General features: G+C 41.9%; 1 protein-coding gene across 1 annotated transcript in view; it reads left to right on the top strand.

Annotated features, from left to right (window-relative positions):
* dpy (fibrillin-like protein dumpy) overlaps positions 1-14,362 on the top strand; it is a 160,720-nt gene that overhangs the window by 112,949 nt on the left and 33,409 nt on the right. Inside the window, 17 exon segments of the mRNA XM_081978698.1 lie at positions 25-348; positions 460-771; positions 828-1,157; positions 1,288-3,513; positions 4,123-5,079; positions 5,153-5,482; positions 5,662-5,961; positions 9,155-9,484; positions 9,533-9,847; positions 9,899-10,540; positions 10,603-10,908; positions 11,143-11,784; positions 11,839-12,159; positions 12,211-12,852; positions 12,935-13,240; positions 13,295-13,948; positions 14,000-14,320. Coding sequence (XP_081834824.1) covers positions 25-348; positions 460-771; positions 828-1,157; positions 1,288-3,513; positions 4,123-5,079; positions 5,153-5,482; positions 5,662-5,961; positions 9,155-9,484; positions 9,533-9,847; positions 9,899-10,540; positions 10,603-10,908; positions 11,143-11,784; positions 11,839-12,159; positions 12,211-12,852; positions 12,935-13,240; positions 13,295-13,948; positions 14,000-14,320 — 9,258 coding nt within the window.

Here is a 14,362-nt window from a genome sequence, read left to right as displayed (position 1 = left end):
AAAACACAAACATGTGTATTTTAGTACAAATTACCGAACGACCTCCAACTCCTTGTAACCCATCGCCATGTGGTGCTAATGCGGTTTGTAAAGAGCGAAATGGCGCTGGATCTTGCGTATGTTTGCCTGAATATTTTGGAGATCCTTATACTGGCTGTAGGCCTGAATGTGTTGCCAACTCTGACTGCGATCGCAGCAGAGCTTGTGTAAATAACAAATGCGTTGACCCTTGTCCCGGAACTTGCGGATTGAACGCTGAATGTACAGTAGTTAACCACGCCCCATCCTGTTCTTGTATTCCTGGTTATACTGGAAATCCAACTAGAGCATGCAACGTCATCGAAGCCAGTAAGACAATATTATTAGCCAATTAGTACCACTAATGTAGACTTAACCCTGTCTGTAGTGTTTCGTAGTCTTAAACTAGCACCTTTAATGTAGATTTTCTTTTCCTTAAAGTTGTAGAAGAACCTCAAAACCCTTGCCAACCTTCACCTTGTGGACCCTACAGTGCGTGCAGAGAAGTCAACGGCCACGCAGTTTGTTCTTGTAATGTGGGTTACATTGGTGCCCCACCGATGTGTAGACCAGAATGTGTAGTCAGCTCAGAATGTTCTCAAGATAAATCTTGCGTTTCACAAAAATGCGTTGATCCTTGTCCCGGAACTTGCGGAGTAAACGCACAATGCAGAGTGGTTAATCATAATCCAATCTGTAGTTGCTTGACTGGATACACTGGAGATCCTTTCATACGTTGTGCGAAGATTGAACGTATGTCAACTAACCCATTGAAAAGTATACAAAATGCAATGGAAATTTTATTTTAGTACCCCCACCACCAAAAACACCAGAAAACCCTTGCATTCCGACACCCTGCGGACCAAATTCTCAATGTAGGGTAGTCGGCGATCAAGCCGCTTGTTCTTGCCTGCAAAATTTTGTAGGCCGGCCGCCCAATTGTCGCCCAGAATGTAACCATGACTCTGAATGTCCCAATCATTTGGCTTGTAAAAACGAGAAATGTAAAGACCCTTGCCCTGGTGTGTGCGGTCTGAACGCCCAATGCACCGTAGTGAATCATAGGGCGATTTGCTCTTGTTTCCCTGGATACACCGGCGACCCTTCAACTTCTTGTAGTTTACCTCCTCCACCACCTTGTAAGCACTTATTTCTTTTTCTTTCTTTTGTTTTTAGCTTTCTATTCTTCAGACTTTAGTAATGTTACACTCTACTCTAAAATGGTTGTAAAAATATCAACATATACTAACACATTTGTTACCTTTATAGTGACTGAAAGACCACGTACCCCATGCTCACCATCCCCTTGCGGACCCAATGCAGAATGTAGAGAAAAGAATGGCGCTGGAGCATGCTACTGTGCTCCAGGTTTCGAAGGCAATCCATACGACAATGACCGGGGATGTCGTAGAGAATGTGAAGCTAACAGTGACTGTAGTCCCAGTTTGGCTTGCGTCAACTTTAAGTGCGTGGACCCTTGTCCAGGAACTTGTGGTGCTTTGGCCGAATGCCACGTCAACAACCACATCCCGACTTGTTTGTGTCCTACTGGATATGTTGGAGATCCGTTCTTCCAATGTAGACTGGCCCCAACCGAGCCACCACCAGTGATTAATCCTTGCCAACCATCACCCTGCGGACCTAATAGCCAATGTAGAGAAGTCAATCAACAAGCTGTATGCTCATGTCTCCCTCAATACATTGGGTCACCGCCGAACTGCCGACCAGAATGTGTAGTAAACTCAGAATGTCAACTGGACAAAGCTTGTAGCAACCAGAGATGTGGAGACCCATGTCCGAACACTTGTGGTTTAGGAGCTCAATGCACTACCAGAAACCATAATCCTATCTGTGCTTGTCCTCCCGGTTACACTGGAGATCCATTTACTAGATGCTCGCCTCAACCTCCACCACCATCAGAACCAGTAACAGAAAGACCACCGTCATGTCAACCTAGTCCTTGTGGACCAAACTCAGTCTGCAAAATAATTGGAAATTCACCAACATGCTCTTGTTTGCCCAATTACATTGGGGCACCACCAAACTGCAGACCGGAATGCGTGCTTAGCTCTGAATGTCGCAGTTCTTTGGCTTGCATCAACCAGAAATGTCAAGATCCTTGTCTGGGTTCATGCGGCTCTAACACAATATGTACAGTTTTGAACCACATTCCTATTTGCACGTGCCAAGAAGGTTTTACCGGAGATGCTTTCTCCAACTGTTTGCCAATTCCACCTTCCACTACCAAGAGGCCTGAACTTGACCCTTGTGATCCATCACCATGTGGTCCTAACGCACAGTGTAACAACGGAATATGCACTTGTTTGCCCGAATACCAAGGCAATCCCTATGAAGCTTGTAGACCGGAATGCGTTCTCAGTGATGAATGTACAAGAGATAAAGCCTGCCAAAGAAATAAATGCGTGGATCCCTGTCCTGGAACTTGCGGTCAAAACGCTCGTTGCGATGTTATTAACCACATTCCCTCTTGTTCTTGTCCAGATGGTTACACGGGAGATCCGTTTGTAAACTGCAGAGTTTCAGAACCATTACCACCTAAAACAATTCCTTGCAACCCTTCACCATGTGGCCCTAACAGTCAATGTCGTGAAGTCAACGATCAAGCAGTTTGCTCTTGTTTGCCCGGTTATCAAGGAAGTCCTCCAGGTTGCCGACCTGAATGTGTCGTTAGCGCAGAATGTTCTCAAGACCGAGCTTGTATCAATCAAAAATGCGTCGATCCATGTCCTGGATCATGCGGTAACCGTGCCAGATGTGAAGTACGTAATCACAGTCCAATCTGTAGCTGTTCTGAAGGCGAAACCGGTGATCCGTTCCAAGGCTGCAGATTAATTCCAGCAGAACCAGTAACAAGAAAGCCAATAATTGAACCGTGCAACCCATCACCTTGTGGTCCCAACTCTGTTTGCAGACCAGTAGGAGAGTCATACACCTGCAACTGCCTACCAGAATATATAGGAAGTCCACCAAATTGCAGACCTGAATGCGTAATCAACACAGATTGCCGCAGCACTCAAGCTTGCTATAACAACAAATGTATCGACCCTTGTCCAGGAAGTTGCGGCGAAAATGCAGAATGTCACGTAATTTCACACGCAGTTTCCTGCACCTGTATATCCGGTTATATAGGCGATCCTTTCGTTCAATGCGTGGTTAAAACCGAAGAAATCAAACCCTGCGAACCTTCACCTTGCGGTGCCAACGCCGAGTGCAAAGAACGAAACGGAGCTGGCGCTTGTATTTGTTTGCCAGACTATCAAGGAAATCCTTACGAAGGTTGCAGACCGGAATGCGTATTAAGCTCGGATTGTCCGCCCAATAAGGCTTGTATAAGAAATAAATGCGCCGACCCTTGTCCAGGAACGTGTGGACAGAATGCAGAGTGTACAGTGATCAGTCATGTGCCTTCTTGTTCCTGTATTCCTGATTTTACGGGAGATGCGTTCAAATTCTGTCAACCTGTACCGCCTGAACGTAAGTATTTGTATTTATATATTTATGCTCTTAAAAGTTTCAATTCAATTTACTAAATATCAAACTCATTTTATACTTTCTTCACTAATTAGAACTCAATTTTTTACATTAAGTTACTTGTTAGTTTTATCAAGAGATGAGTAACAAGTTTTTTGACATCTACTGGTTTTTCCCTAAATAAATAAATTTTTCCCTAAAGTGAAGCGTTTTTATGATACAGAGGTTTAAATTGTTACAATCCACATAATTACAATAATATTTATTATCATTTAGAATAGGCAGATAGGTACTGAAATTTTCTCAAAGTTTATCTTGGAGATATGTTAGAAAATGTTCCTTTAGCCAGGAGACAAAATAATTTGAAGAGCAGAACAACACTCCTGACCACCAGGATCTCCTGACTTGACATGTTTGGATTACACATTTTTGTATAATAATGATATGATATCAGAATGATGGTGGTCATTTTGAGCAATTTTTGTAGTGATTTTAAATTCAAATTGTAATTATTTGATTCACAACAATTTAACCCTTTGCGCCATAAAAACACTTTTTTACTCTATTTGGACTGTATACTAGGGACAATCTGTAAAACGCATTTTTGTGTAGCTGTAACTGAAGAACCACTACAACATCCCTGCGTGCCATCACCTTGCGGACCCAATAGCCAATGTCGCGAAATCAACAGCCAAGCGGTCTGCTCTTGCCTACCAGAATACCAAGGGTCACCGCCGTCATGCAAACCAGAATGCGTGGTCAGTTCGGAATGCCCTTCAAATCGTGCGTGCCATAAATTCAAATGTGCCAATCCTTGTGTGGGAACTTGCGGAATCGGAGCCAAATGCGAAGTAATCAATCACAATCCGATCTGTAGCTGCCCCGCCTCTCTAACCGGTGATCCGTTCACCCGTTGCTACGAACTGCCACCCCCACCAAAGCCCGTAACGCCACCCAGAGTTGTTAATCCTTGCGTGCCATCGCCCTGCGGCCCAAATTCGGAATGTCGGGATATTGGCGGTTCACCCTCGTGCTCCTGTCAAGCTACCTATATTGGAATAGCACCAAATTGTAGACCTGAGTGTGTTGTTAACACAGACTGTCCTTCTCACTTGGCTTGTATTACTGAAAAATGCAGAGACCCTTGTCCCGGATCGTGCGGATTTAACGCCGAATGCCGAGTACAGAACCACATTCCCATCTGCACATGCCGACAAGGCTATACCGGAAACGCTTTTACCGAATGCGTGGTACAACCCCCTCCAAAAGTAGACGAAGATCCTTGCAACCCTTCACCTTGCGGACAAAACGCTGTTTGTGATAATGGTGTATGTAGTTGCTTGCCCTTGTACCAAGGCGACCCTTATGTGGGATGTAGACCTGAATGTACCATGAACACTGATTGTTCCCCGACTAGAGCTTGCATTAACTTGAAATGCGTGGACCCTTGCCCCGGCACTTGCGGCGAGTCTGCGCTTTGCGACGTTGTCAATCACTTACCCATATGCCGTTGTCCCCCTGAATATGAAGGAGATCCGTTTATTAGCTGTAGGCTTAAACCTAAAATTCGTAAGTTTCTTTTTGACTGTTTGTTGTAGTTTGTTTTAGAAAACTACTTGTTAACACGTTGCTTTTTGTATAGCTCCTCCAGTTACCAACCCATGTCAGCCATCACCATGCGGACCAAACAGCGTCTGTAAAGTGAACAACGGTATAGCAGTGTGCTCATGCCAACCAGGAATGATTAGCAGTCCACCTCAGTGTCGTCCTGAATGTATTTTGAGCTCGGAATGTTCTTTAACCGAAGCCTGTCTCAATAACAGATGCGTCGACCCTTGCCCTGGAACTTGTGGAGTAAACGCTCTTTGCCGTGTCGTTAATCACAACCCGATCTGCAGTTGTACTTCAGGACACACCGGAGATCCGTTCACCAGATGCTATCCAATACCACCACCACCAGCGGAACCTAAGGGTAAGTTGACTTTTTTAAAACCCATGCAAAAATAAACCAGAGCAAAATAAGGTTTGGCAAATTCTACTTACTATAACACTTAACGTGAGTAGCTTAGTAGTCAAACCTCACATTGCTTTGTTTACGTTTTCTGCTTGATATTTGACACATTATTGAGTCTAAAGCACAATCTATTTCAGAACATCTTCCGTGTCAACCAAGTCCGTGCGGGCCAAACGCGGTGTGTCGAGTGCGTGGCGAGTCTCCGGCCTGTTCGTGCATCGAAGGTTACGTGGGTGTTCCGCCGTCTTGCAGGCCAGAGTGCACGATCAATCCGGAATGTCCGAGTGCGCGCGCGTGTATCAATCAAAAGTGTCGCGACCCGTGCCCGGGCAGTTGCGGCGCAAACGCGTTGTGTTCAGTAGTGAATCACAATCCGGTTTGTTCCTGTTCACCAGGTCACACCGGTGACCCGTTCCGGGGTTGCTTCCCCATACCTGGTAAGTCTGACTTTTGGGTTCTTATTGGTGGCGGCGGTGTTGGCTCGGCGTCGAGTAGGGCCGGTATTGGATAAGGTGATGGGACCGATATGGATTGAAGACGCAGAATTTTTTCAGGTATTATTGGTGAGTGGTCAGAATAAACTCCACAATATAAAATAAGTAGGAAAGGCTATAAGTAGGAAAGTTAGGTTAATTTGAGCACAAGAATCTTTAGTCAAAATTATCAGATATCAAATAAATAAAGAACTGATACAAAATCCAAATGCAAAACAAAACATCCAATTTATAAAATTCATCTGTAGGAACTATAAATAATTATTGAAGTTAACCGCTGTCTAAGATGCATTTTTGTTGAGTAACATTTTTCAGTTTTTGAAAAACCGCTTATACAGGGTGTCCCACGACGAAAGACATCGATTGATATTGGAAAAAGTATAAATAGGAGAATTTTGAAAATTTGGCAGGATACTGATGTGGGCACGCCCAATCTAACTAAAATATTTTCAAGATGGTTGCACTTCCGTTTATACCGGAAGTCGATCACAACTCTCTTATTTTAAATAGAACACCCTATATATTATTACATATTTGGATTCCTGACCAAAATTCTGACCAACTTTTGTGTACAATGCCCTATGCCTATCTCTAGCCGTTTTCGAAATATTTGATGTTTTTCCAAAAAAGTGACAGTTGCAACGCTCAACATATTTTTGTACTCTGTCAAAACCGTAATTCATTTTGCAATGAAACTTTGGGTTATTGTAAATAAAGGATCGTTTTATTAAACTGAGGGTGCGTAATGACTCATTTGTATACAGGGTCGTCAAAAAAAAATTATAAACTTGCCACTAAAAAAAATGAAAAATTTCAAGTTTTTTAAATAGAAACCCACATTTTTTATGAAGGAATCATTTTGAGCATTAAAAATTACTATACGTTTCAATTTACTTGCCTATACCTAAATCCAACCCATTTCTTTTTATTTGAGAATAAACATTTATTATTATGCTGCACGGTTGGGATTCTGTGGTTGGTGTTCTAGTTGGTCATGCTTTTGACACACGGTGATATTGTAGACCTGCAGGGCATGTTAATAACACTAGTTTTGAGTGTTTTAACAACTGCAAATACGCCGTCGCGGTTACGTTATTCAAACCAAGATTACTTAAATCTGTTTATTATTTACGGAGAATGTGATAAAGTTGTGAGTAGAACATGTGAGGTATTTGCCGCTCGTTATCCAGAAAAACCAAAGCCATCACCAAAAGCTGTCAAGCAAATAATTGAAAATTTTAAGAATACGGGATCTGTGAAGGGAAAAGCTATTCTATACCAAAACCAATTCTTAATAATACAAATGTAGAAATTGCAATTTTGGGCTATTTTGTTGCAAATCCAACTTCGTCAATAAGACAAGTTTCCGTAGAATCAGGCATATCCAAAAGCTCAATTCAAAGGATCCTGAAGAAACATAAATTTCACCCTTTTTCATTTAAATTAGTGCAACACTTAAAAGAGGTTGAATTTCCGAAGAGAGTGGTTTTTAGTGAGTTTCTGCTGACTAGTCACTATGGAGAAAAATTGTTTTTGAATAATATTACTTAGAGCGACGAGGCCAAATTCACTAAAAATGGAATGTTCAATAGACATAATTCACACTACTGGTGTGACATAAATCCACACGTAATTAGAGAGAGACATTTTCAAGAAATGTGGAGTTTTAATAATAAAAAATTTTTATTCTCAAATAAAACGAAATGGGTTGGATTTAGGTATACGCAAGTAAATTGAAACTTATAGTAATTTTAATGCTCAAAATGATTCCGTCATAAAAAATGTGGGTTTCTATTTAAAAAACTTGAAATTTTTCATTTTTTTTAGTGGCAGGTTTATGATTTTTTTTTGACGACCCTGTATACAAATAAGCCATTACGCACCCTCAGTTTAATAAAACGATCCTTTATTTACAATAACCCAAAGTTTCATTGCAAAATGAATTAAAGTTTTGACAGAGTACAAAAATATGTTGAGCGTTGCAACTGTCACTTTTTTGGAAAAAAAAAACACAAATATTTCGAAAACGGCTAGAGATAGGTATAGGGCATTGTACACAAAAGTTGGTCAGAATTTTGTGAGGAATCCAAATATGTAATAATATATAGGGTGTTCTATTTAAAATAAGAAAGTTGTGATCGACTTCCGGTATAAACGGAAGTGCAACCATCTTGAAAATATTTTAGTTAGATTGGGCATGCCGACATCAGTATCCTGCCAAATTTTCAAAACCTCCTATTTATACTTTTTCCAATATCAATCGATGTCTTTCGTCGTGGGACACCCTGTATATCATGTTTTCTAGGTTATTATACTGTGTATAAAGTTCAGTAATTAAATCAATTAATCAGATTCATTTAATTAGAAAGATAGGAGGATTCTGCCAAGAAGCGTCAATTATTATCCCTACTTGATCGCCGTATTATACCAATGATTAATTACGTATTATTATTGAACATTTAAATTACTTGAAGCTCACTCAATATGCACTAATTAACTAGAAAATGAATCTTAGTTCAATAAAATTTAAAAAACAAAATTGTTTATTATTGCGTACATTATAAATGTTCAATAATTCTGGTGAAGGTGATTGCATGCATTTTGCTGTAAATACTAATGCTAATGCGATATGGGGATAAAAAGGTAAGGATAATCCCCCAACGATAACCACGAGCTTCAGCGTCGCCGGCGAATCAACGCACCTTGCTATATTACCCTTGTTTCCCCTGCTGCATCAACGCTATACGCCCCCCCATTCACGCCTCTGAAACCTTGAAAACATACTAAACCCCAAAGCTTATGAATGAAAATTATTTTTATTAAAACTGGAGTCGGTTCACGAGCGTTTACACTGAAACACTGTTGTGTTGGATACTATATTAAACCCCCCTACCCCCACATGCTATGCCAACATGCGAAAAGCTTATATAAAAACGACGCGAGTGCTAATAACGAATTAATTCCCTCCACGCACCATTTATAATCATACATGCTTTCCCCCGGCAACAATAATATGCGGTGATAACACTGAATAAGAAAAGCAAAGGCATAATAATAATACGCAAAGGCTTACAGCGGCTTACTGACGAAAGTTGACTTTTTAAGTGTGTGTTTACGCGTACTTTTCTAAATACAGCGCGACGACCTGAACCCGAAATATTAAACCCTTGCCAACCATCCCCTTGTGGTAACAATGCAGTTTGTAAAGAACGAAATGGAGCTGGCGCTTGTCAATGCCTGCCAGAATATATCGGAAATCCTTACGAGGGTTGCAGACCTGAATGCATTCATAATTCAGATTGCCAGTCTAACAGGGCTTGCATCAGAAATAAATGCGTGGATCCTTGTCCCGGTACTTGTGGTACCAACGCTCAATGTCAAGTGATCAACCATGCACCTTCGTGTACTTGTATTCCAGGATACACTGGAGATCCCTTTAGGCATTGTTTATTGCCTAGACCTGAACGTAAGATATTTTATATTGTTTGTGGGCTTTGAGTAAAGTGATTTTTAGCCGCAGTGATTCAAAATGAAGACCCTTGTCAGCCATCTCCTTGCGGTCCTAACAGCCAATGCAGAGTAGTAAATCTACAACCTGTATGCTCTTGCTTACCTACCTATATTGGTACTCCACCGGGTTGTAGACCTGAATGTGTAGTATCTTCAGAGTGTCCAATGAACAGAGCATGCATTAACAACAAATGTTCTGATCCTTGTCCCGGAACTTGCGGTTTTCAAGCTCAATGCCAAGTTATCAATCATAGTCCAATTTGTAGTTGTCGCATTGGTTTCACTGGAGATCCTTTCTCTAGATGTTACCCAATACCACGTAAGATATTTGTGAGGATTTTAACGATTCCAACTAATTAGTTTATTGTAGCTCCACCTCAAATTTCACCACCTGTAATAGAAGTCAATCCTTGTGTACCATCTCCTTGTGGACCATTTTCTCAATGTCAGAACAACGGAAGAACACCTTCATGTTCCTGCTTGCCTCAGTACATCGGCAGTCCACCAAATTGTCGTCCAGAATGCGTTATTAACCAAGATTGCGCCAGTTCACTGGCGTGTATGCGCGAAAAATGTGCTGACCCCTGTCCAGGATCGTGCGGAGCTAACGCTTTGTGCACCGTGCAAAATCACAACTCGATCTGTACTTGTCCTCCTGGTTTCAATGGAGATCCGTTTATAAGTTGCCAACCTAAACCACCTGAAACTGTTACGGTTGCAAATGAAGACCCCTGCAACCCTTCTCCATGTGGAGCAAACGCCCAATGCAACAACGGAATTTGTACCTGTTTGGCTGAGTATCACGGAGATCCTTACAGAGGATGCAGACCAGAATGCACTCTAAGCAGTGATTGTCCTAGAAATAGGGCTTGTATAAGACTAAAGTGTCAAGATCCTTGTCCAGGGACTTGCGGAACTGGGGCTCTGTGTCAGGTTGTGAATCACATTCCAATTTGTAGTTGTCCTAATGGATACAACGGTAACGCTTTTGTTGCCTGTCGATTATCAGAACGTAAGTTTTTCGTCCAAATCCTAGAACCGGAAGTAATTATGAAATTTTCTATTATATCGTAGCACCCCCGAAATCTAATCCTTGCAACCCATCACCATGCGGCGCCAACAGCCAATGCAGGGAAATTAACGGTCAAGCGGTATGTTCGTGTGTACCTGGTTTTATAGGAAGCCCACCAACCTGCAGACCAGAATGCGTAACTAGCTCAGAATGTCCTTTACTTCAAGCATGCGTAAATCAAAAATGCGTCGACCCATGTCCTGGAACATGCGGGCTTAATGCTAAATGTCAAGTTGTCAATCATAATCCAATTTGTAGTTGTCCCACAAATTATATTGGAGATCCATTTACAAGATGTATACCCAAACGTAAGTTGAAGTTAAATGTCCAGTATGAAAATTTTAAGTTTATAGTAACCTAATACTACACTTCTTTATGAAATGTTTAGAGAGTATACATAGTTCTGGTAAGGTTGCAATAAAGCAATCTTGCAATTTCTTCAAAATATTTAGTTCAACAGTTATGCACTATTGTTTTTCCAAATTTCTATACCCTAACACTCCATTTTGCACTATACAAAATTATTAACTCAATCCTTTTAGCTCCTGAAGAACCAGTGGTAATACCAACCCACCCATGCCAACCCTCACCGTGCGGCCCTAACTCTCAATGCAAGGATTCGAACGGAAGTCCATCTTGCTCCTGTTTGCCTGACTTCTTAGGAATACCACCAAATTGCCGACCAGAATGTGTCAGCAACAACGAATGCCCAACCAATTTAGCTTGTATAAACCGGAAATGCAAAGACCCATGTCCAGGAGTTTGTGGTCAAAACGCTGAATGTAGAGTTGTTAGCCATACCCCGAATTGCGTGTGCTTAAACGGTTTTGAAGGTGACCCCTTCAGCCAGTGTGTATTGCCTATACGACCTCAAGAGGTTCTGAATCCTTGTCAACCATCTCCATGTGGTTCGAACGCGATTTGTAAAGAACGAAACGGAGCTGGTTCTTGTCTGTGTTTACCAGAGTATTTTGGTAACCCTTACGAGGGTTGCAGGCCTGAGTGTACTGTAAACTCAGACTGTGCTCAAAATAGGGCTTGTCTGAGAAACAAATGTGTGGATCCTTGTCCTGGGACATGCGGACAAAATGCTCTTTGTCAAACAATCAATCATTCGCCATCCTGTTCTTGTATTCAAGGCTACACTGGAGATCCATTCAGATTCTGCCAACTGGTTCAAGAACGTAAGTGTAACCCAATCTCTGCAGATTGGTTTTGTAACTGTCAATGCTGTTTAGCTGTGATTCGTGACCCAGAACCTACAAACCCTTGTCAACCCAGCCCTTGTGGACCAAACTCCCAGTGCAGAGAAGTAAATGGACAGGCTGTATGCTCGTGTCTTCCTACTTTTGTAGGTAGCCCACCCGGTTGTCGTCCAGAATGTGTTGTTAGTTCAGAATGTCCTCAAAACCGAGCCTGCATTAATCAAAAGTGTACTGACCCTTGTATTGGAACTTGTGGTCTTAACGCTATCTGTCAAGTTATCAATCATAGTCCAATTTGCAGTTGTAAGGCTAGGAACACCGGAGATCCTTTCACTCGTTGCTACCCAATTCCACGTAAGTTTTTAAATATAAGTTTTCCAGTCAAAATTAACACAAGCATTATAGCTCCTCCACCACAACCGATTATTCCAATCGTCACAGACCCTTGCATTCCATCCCCATGCGGTTTGAATTCTCAATGTAGGAACATCAACGGAAATCCATCTTGTTCTTGTCTGCCTAACTTTATCGGATCTCCACCCAGTTGCAGACCTGAATGTTTAATAAACTCAGAGTGTTCAAGTAATCTGGCATGCATTCAAGAGAAATGTAAAGATCCTTGCCCAGGCTCGTGTGGCACGAATGCTCAATGTAGCGTGATCAACCACACACCCATATGTAGCTGCTTAGATGGCTACATTGGTGATCCGTTCAGTTATTGCACCCCTAAACCACCCCCACCAACAGAACCAGTTGAGAACGACCCTTGTAACCCTTCACCATGCGGGGTTAACGCCCAATGCAATAATGGAGTGTGCACTTGTCTGCCTGAATATCAAGGAGATCCGTATCGGGGTTGTAGACCGGAATGTGTCTTAAACAACGATTGTTCTAGAGATAAGGCTTGTTTAAGAATGAAATGCGTAGATCCTTGTCCAGGAACTTGTGGTACTAACGCCTTGTGCAACGTTATCAATCACATTCCTATGTGTTCTTGTCAGACGGGTTACACAGGCAATGCTTTTGTTTTATGCAGTCCAGTTTCAGGTAAATTTTTTGTTTTTTTCTTTTTACTTCAACTAACATTATAAAAAAATTTGAATATTGAGTTTGACTAACTAATTTTTAGTCGAGATTCCAAAGAATCCATGCAACCCGTCCCCTTGCGGACCAAACAGTCAATGTCGCGAAATTAACGGTCAAGCAGTATGCTCGTGCGTACCTGGCTACATAGGCAATCCTCCCACTTGCCGTCCCGAATGCATCACAAGCTCAGAATGTCCTTTAAATCAGGCATGCGCCAATCAAAAATGCATCGACCCTTGTCCAGGAACTTGCGGCTTAAGCGCTCAATGCCAAGTAATTAATCATAATCCAATTTGCAGTTGTCCTACCAGATTCACCGGTGATCCGTTTACTAGATGTCAACCAATTCGTAAGTTTCCCAGCAAACTCCTTATATTTGGATTTAATTTACATTATGCTATAGTCGAAGAGCCTCAACAGCCGGTCGTGGCTTCAAACCCATGTCAACCAAGTCCTTGCGGTCCTAACGCAGAATGCAGAGTAATCAGAGAATCTCCATCGTGCTCTTGTTTACCCGAATTTCTGGGAACCCCACCAAATTGCAGACCAGAGTGTGTAAGCAACAGCGAATGTGCATCCAATTTAGCTTGCATAAATCGAAAGTGCAAAGATCCTTGCCCTGGTACTTGCGGTTTGAACGCAGAATGTCGAGTAGTTAGTCACACGCCAAATTGCGTTTGTCTTCCTGGTTTCTTCGGAGATCCATTCTTGCAATGCAATCCCCAACAGGCTGCAATTCCAGAAGTTTTAAATCCCTGCAACCCTAGCCCTTGTGGTATTAACGCGGAGTGTAAGACTCGCAATGGAGCTGGGTCATGCATTTGCCTACCTGAGTATTTGGGAAATCCTTATGAAGGATGTAGACCTGAGTGTTCCGTAAACACTGATTGTCCTTCAAATAAAGCTTGTCTAAGGAATAGATGTCAAGATCCTTGTCCTGGAACTTGCGGACCGAACGCTATTTGTCAAGTAATCAATCATTTACCTACATGCAGTTGCAATCCTGGATTCACTGGAGATCCGTTCAGATTTTGCAATGTTATTCCACCTCAACCCGGTATGTTTACTCAGAAATATAAAAGGATAATTTGTAATGTCTGTATTGTAGTGGTCACTCAAGATGTACCAGTTAACCCTTGCCAGCCTTCTCCTTGTGGCCCTAACAGTCAATGTAGGGAAGTCAATGAGCAAGCTGTATGCTCCTGCTTACCTAACTATTTTGGAACACCTCCAAGTTGCAGACCCGAATGTACTGTAAGCACTGAATGCGCTAGAAATAGAGCGTGCATAAACCAAAAATGTGCTGATCCCTGCCCTGGTACTTGTGGCCTTAACACTATCTGCAATGTAGTCAATCACAGTCCTATTTGTTCCTGTAAATTACAATTTACTGGTGACCCATTCTCTAGATGCTACCCAATTCCAGCACGTAAGAATGTTTTTTCTAATGTTCAGGTTTACTTTATTAACC

This window comes from Ips typographus, linkage group LG4 (genome assembly GCF_016097725.1).
Source record: "Ips typographus isolate SLU linkage group LG4, UJ_Ityp_2.0, whole genome shotgun sequence".
Lineage (NCBI taxonomy): Eukaryota > Metazoa > Arthropoda > Insecta > Coleoptera > Curculionidae > Ips > Ips typographus.
This window is presented reverse-complemented; position numbering and strand designations above follow the sequence as displayed.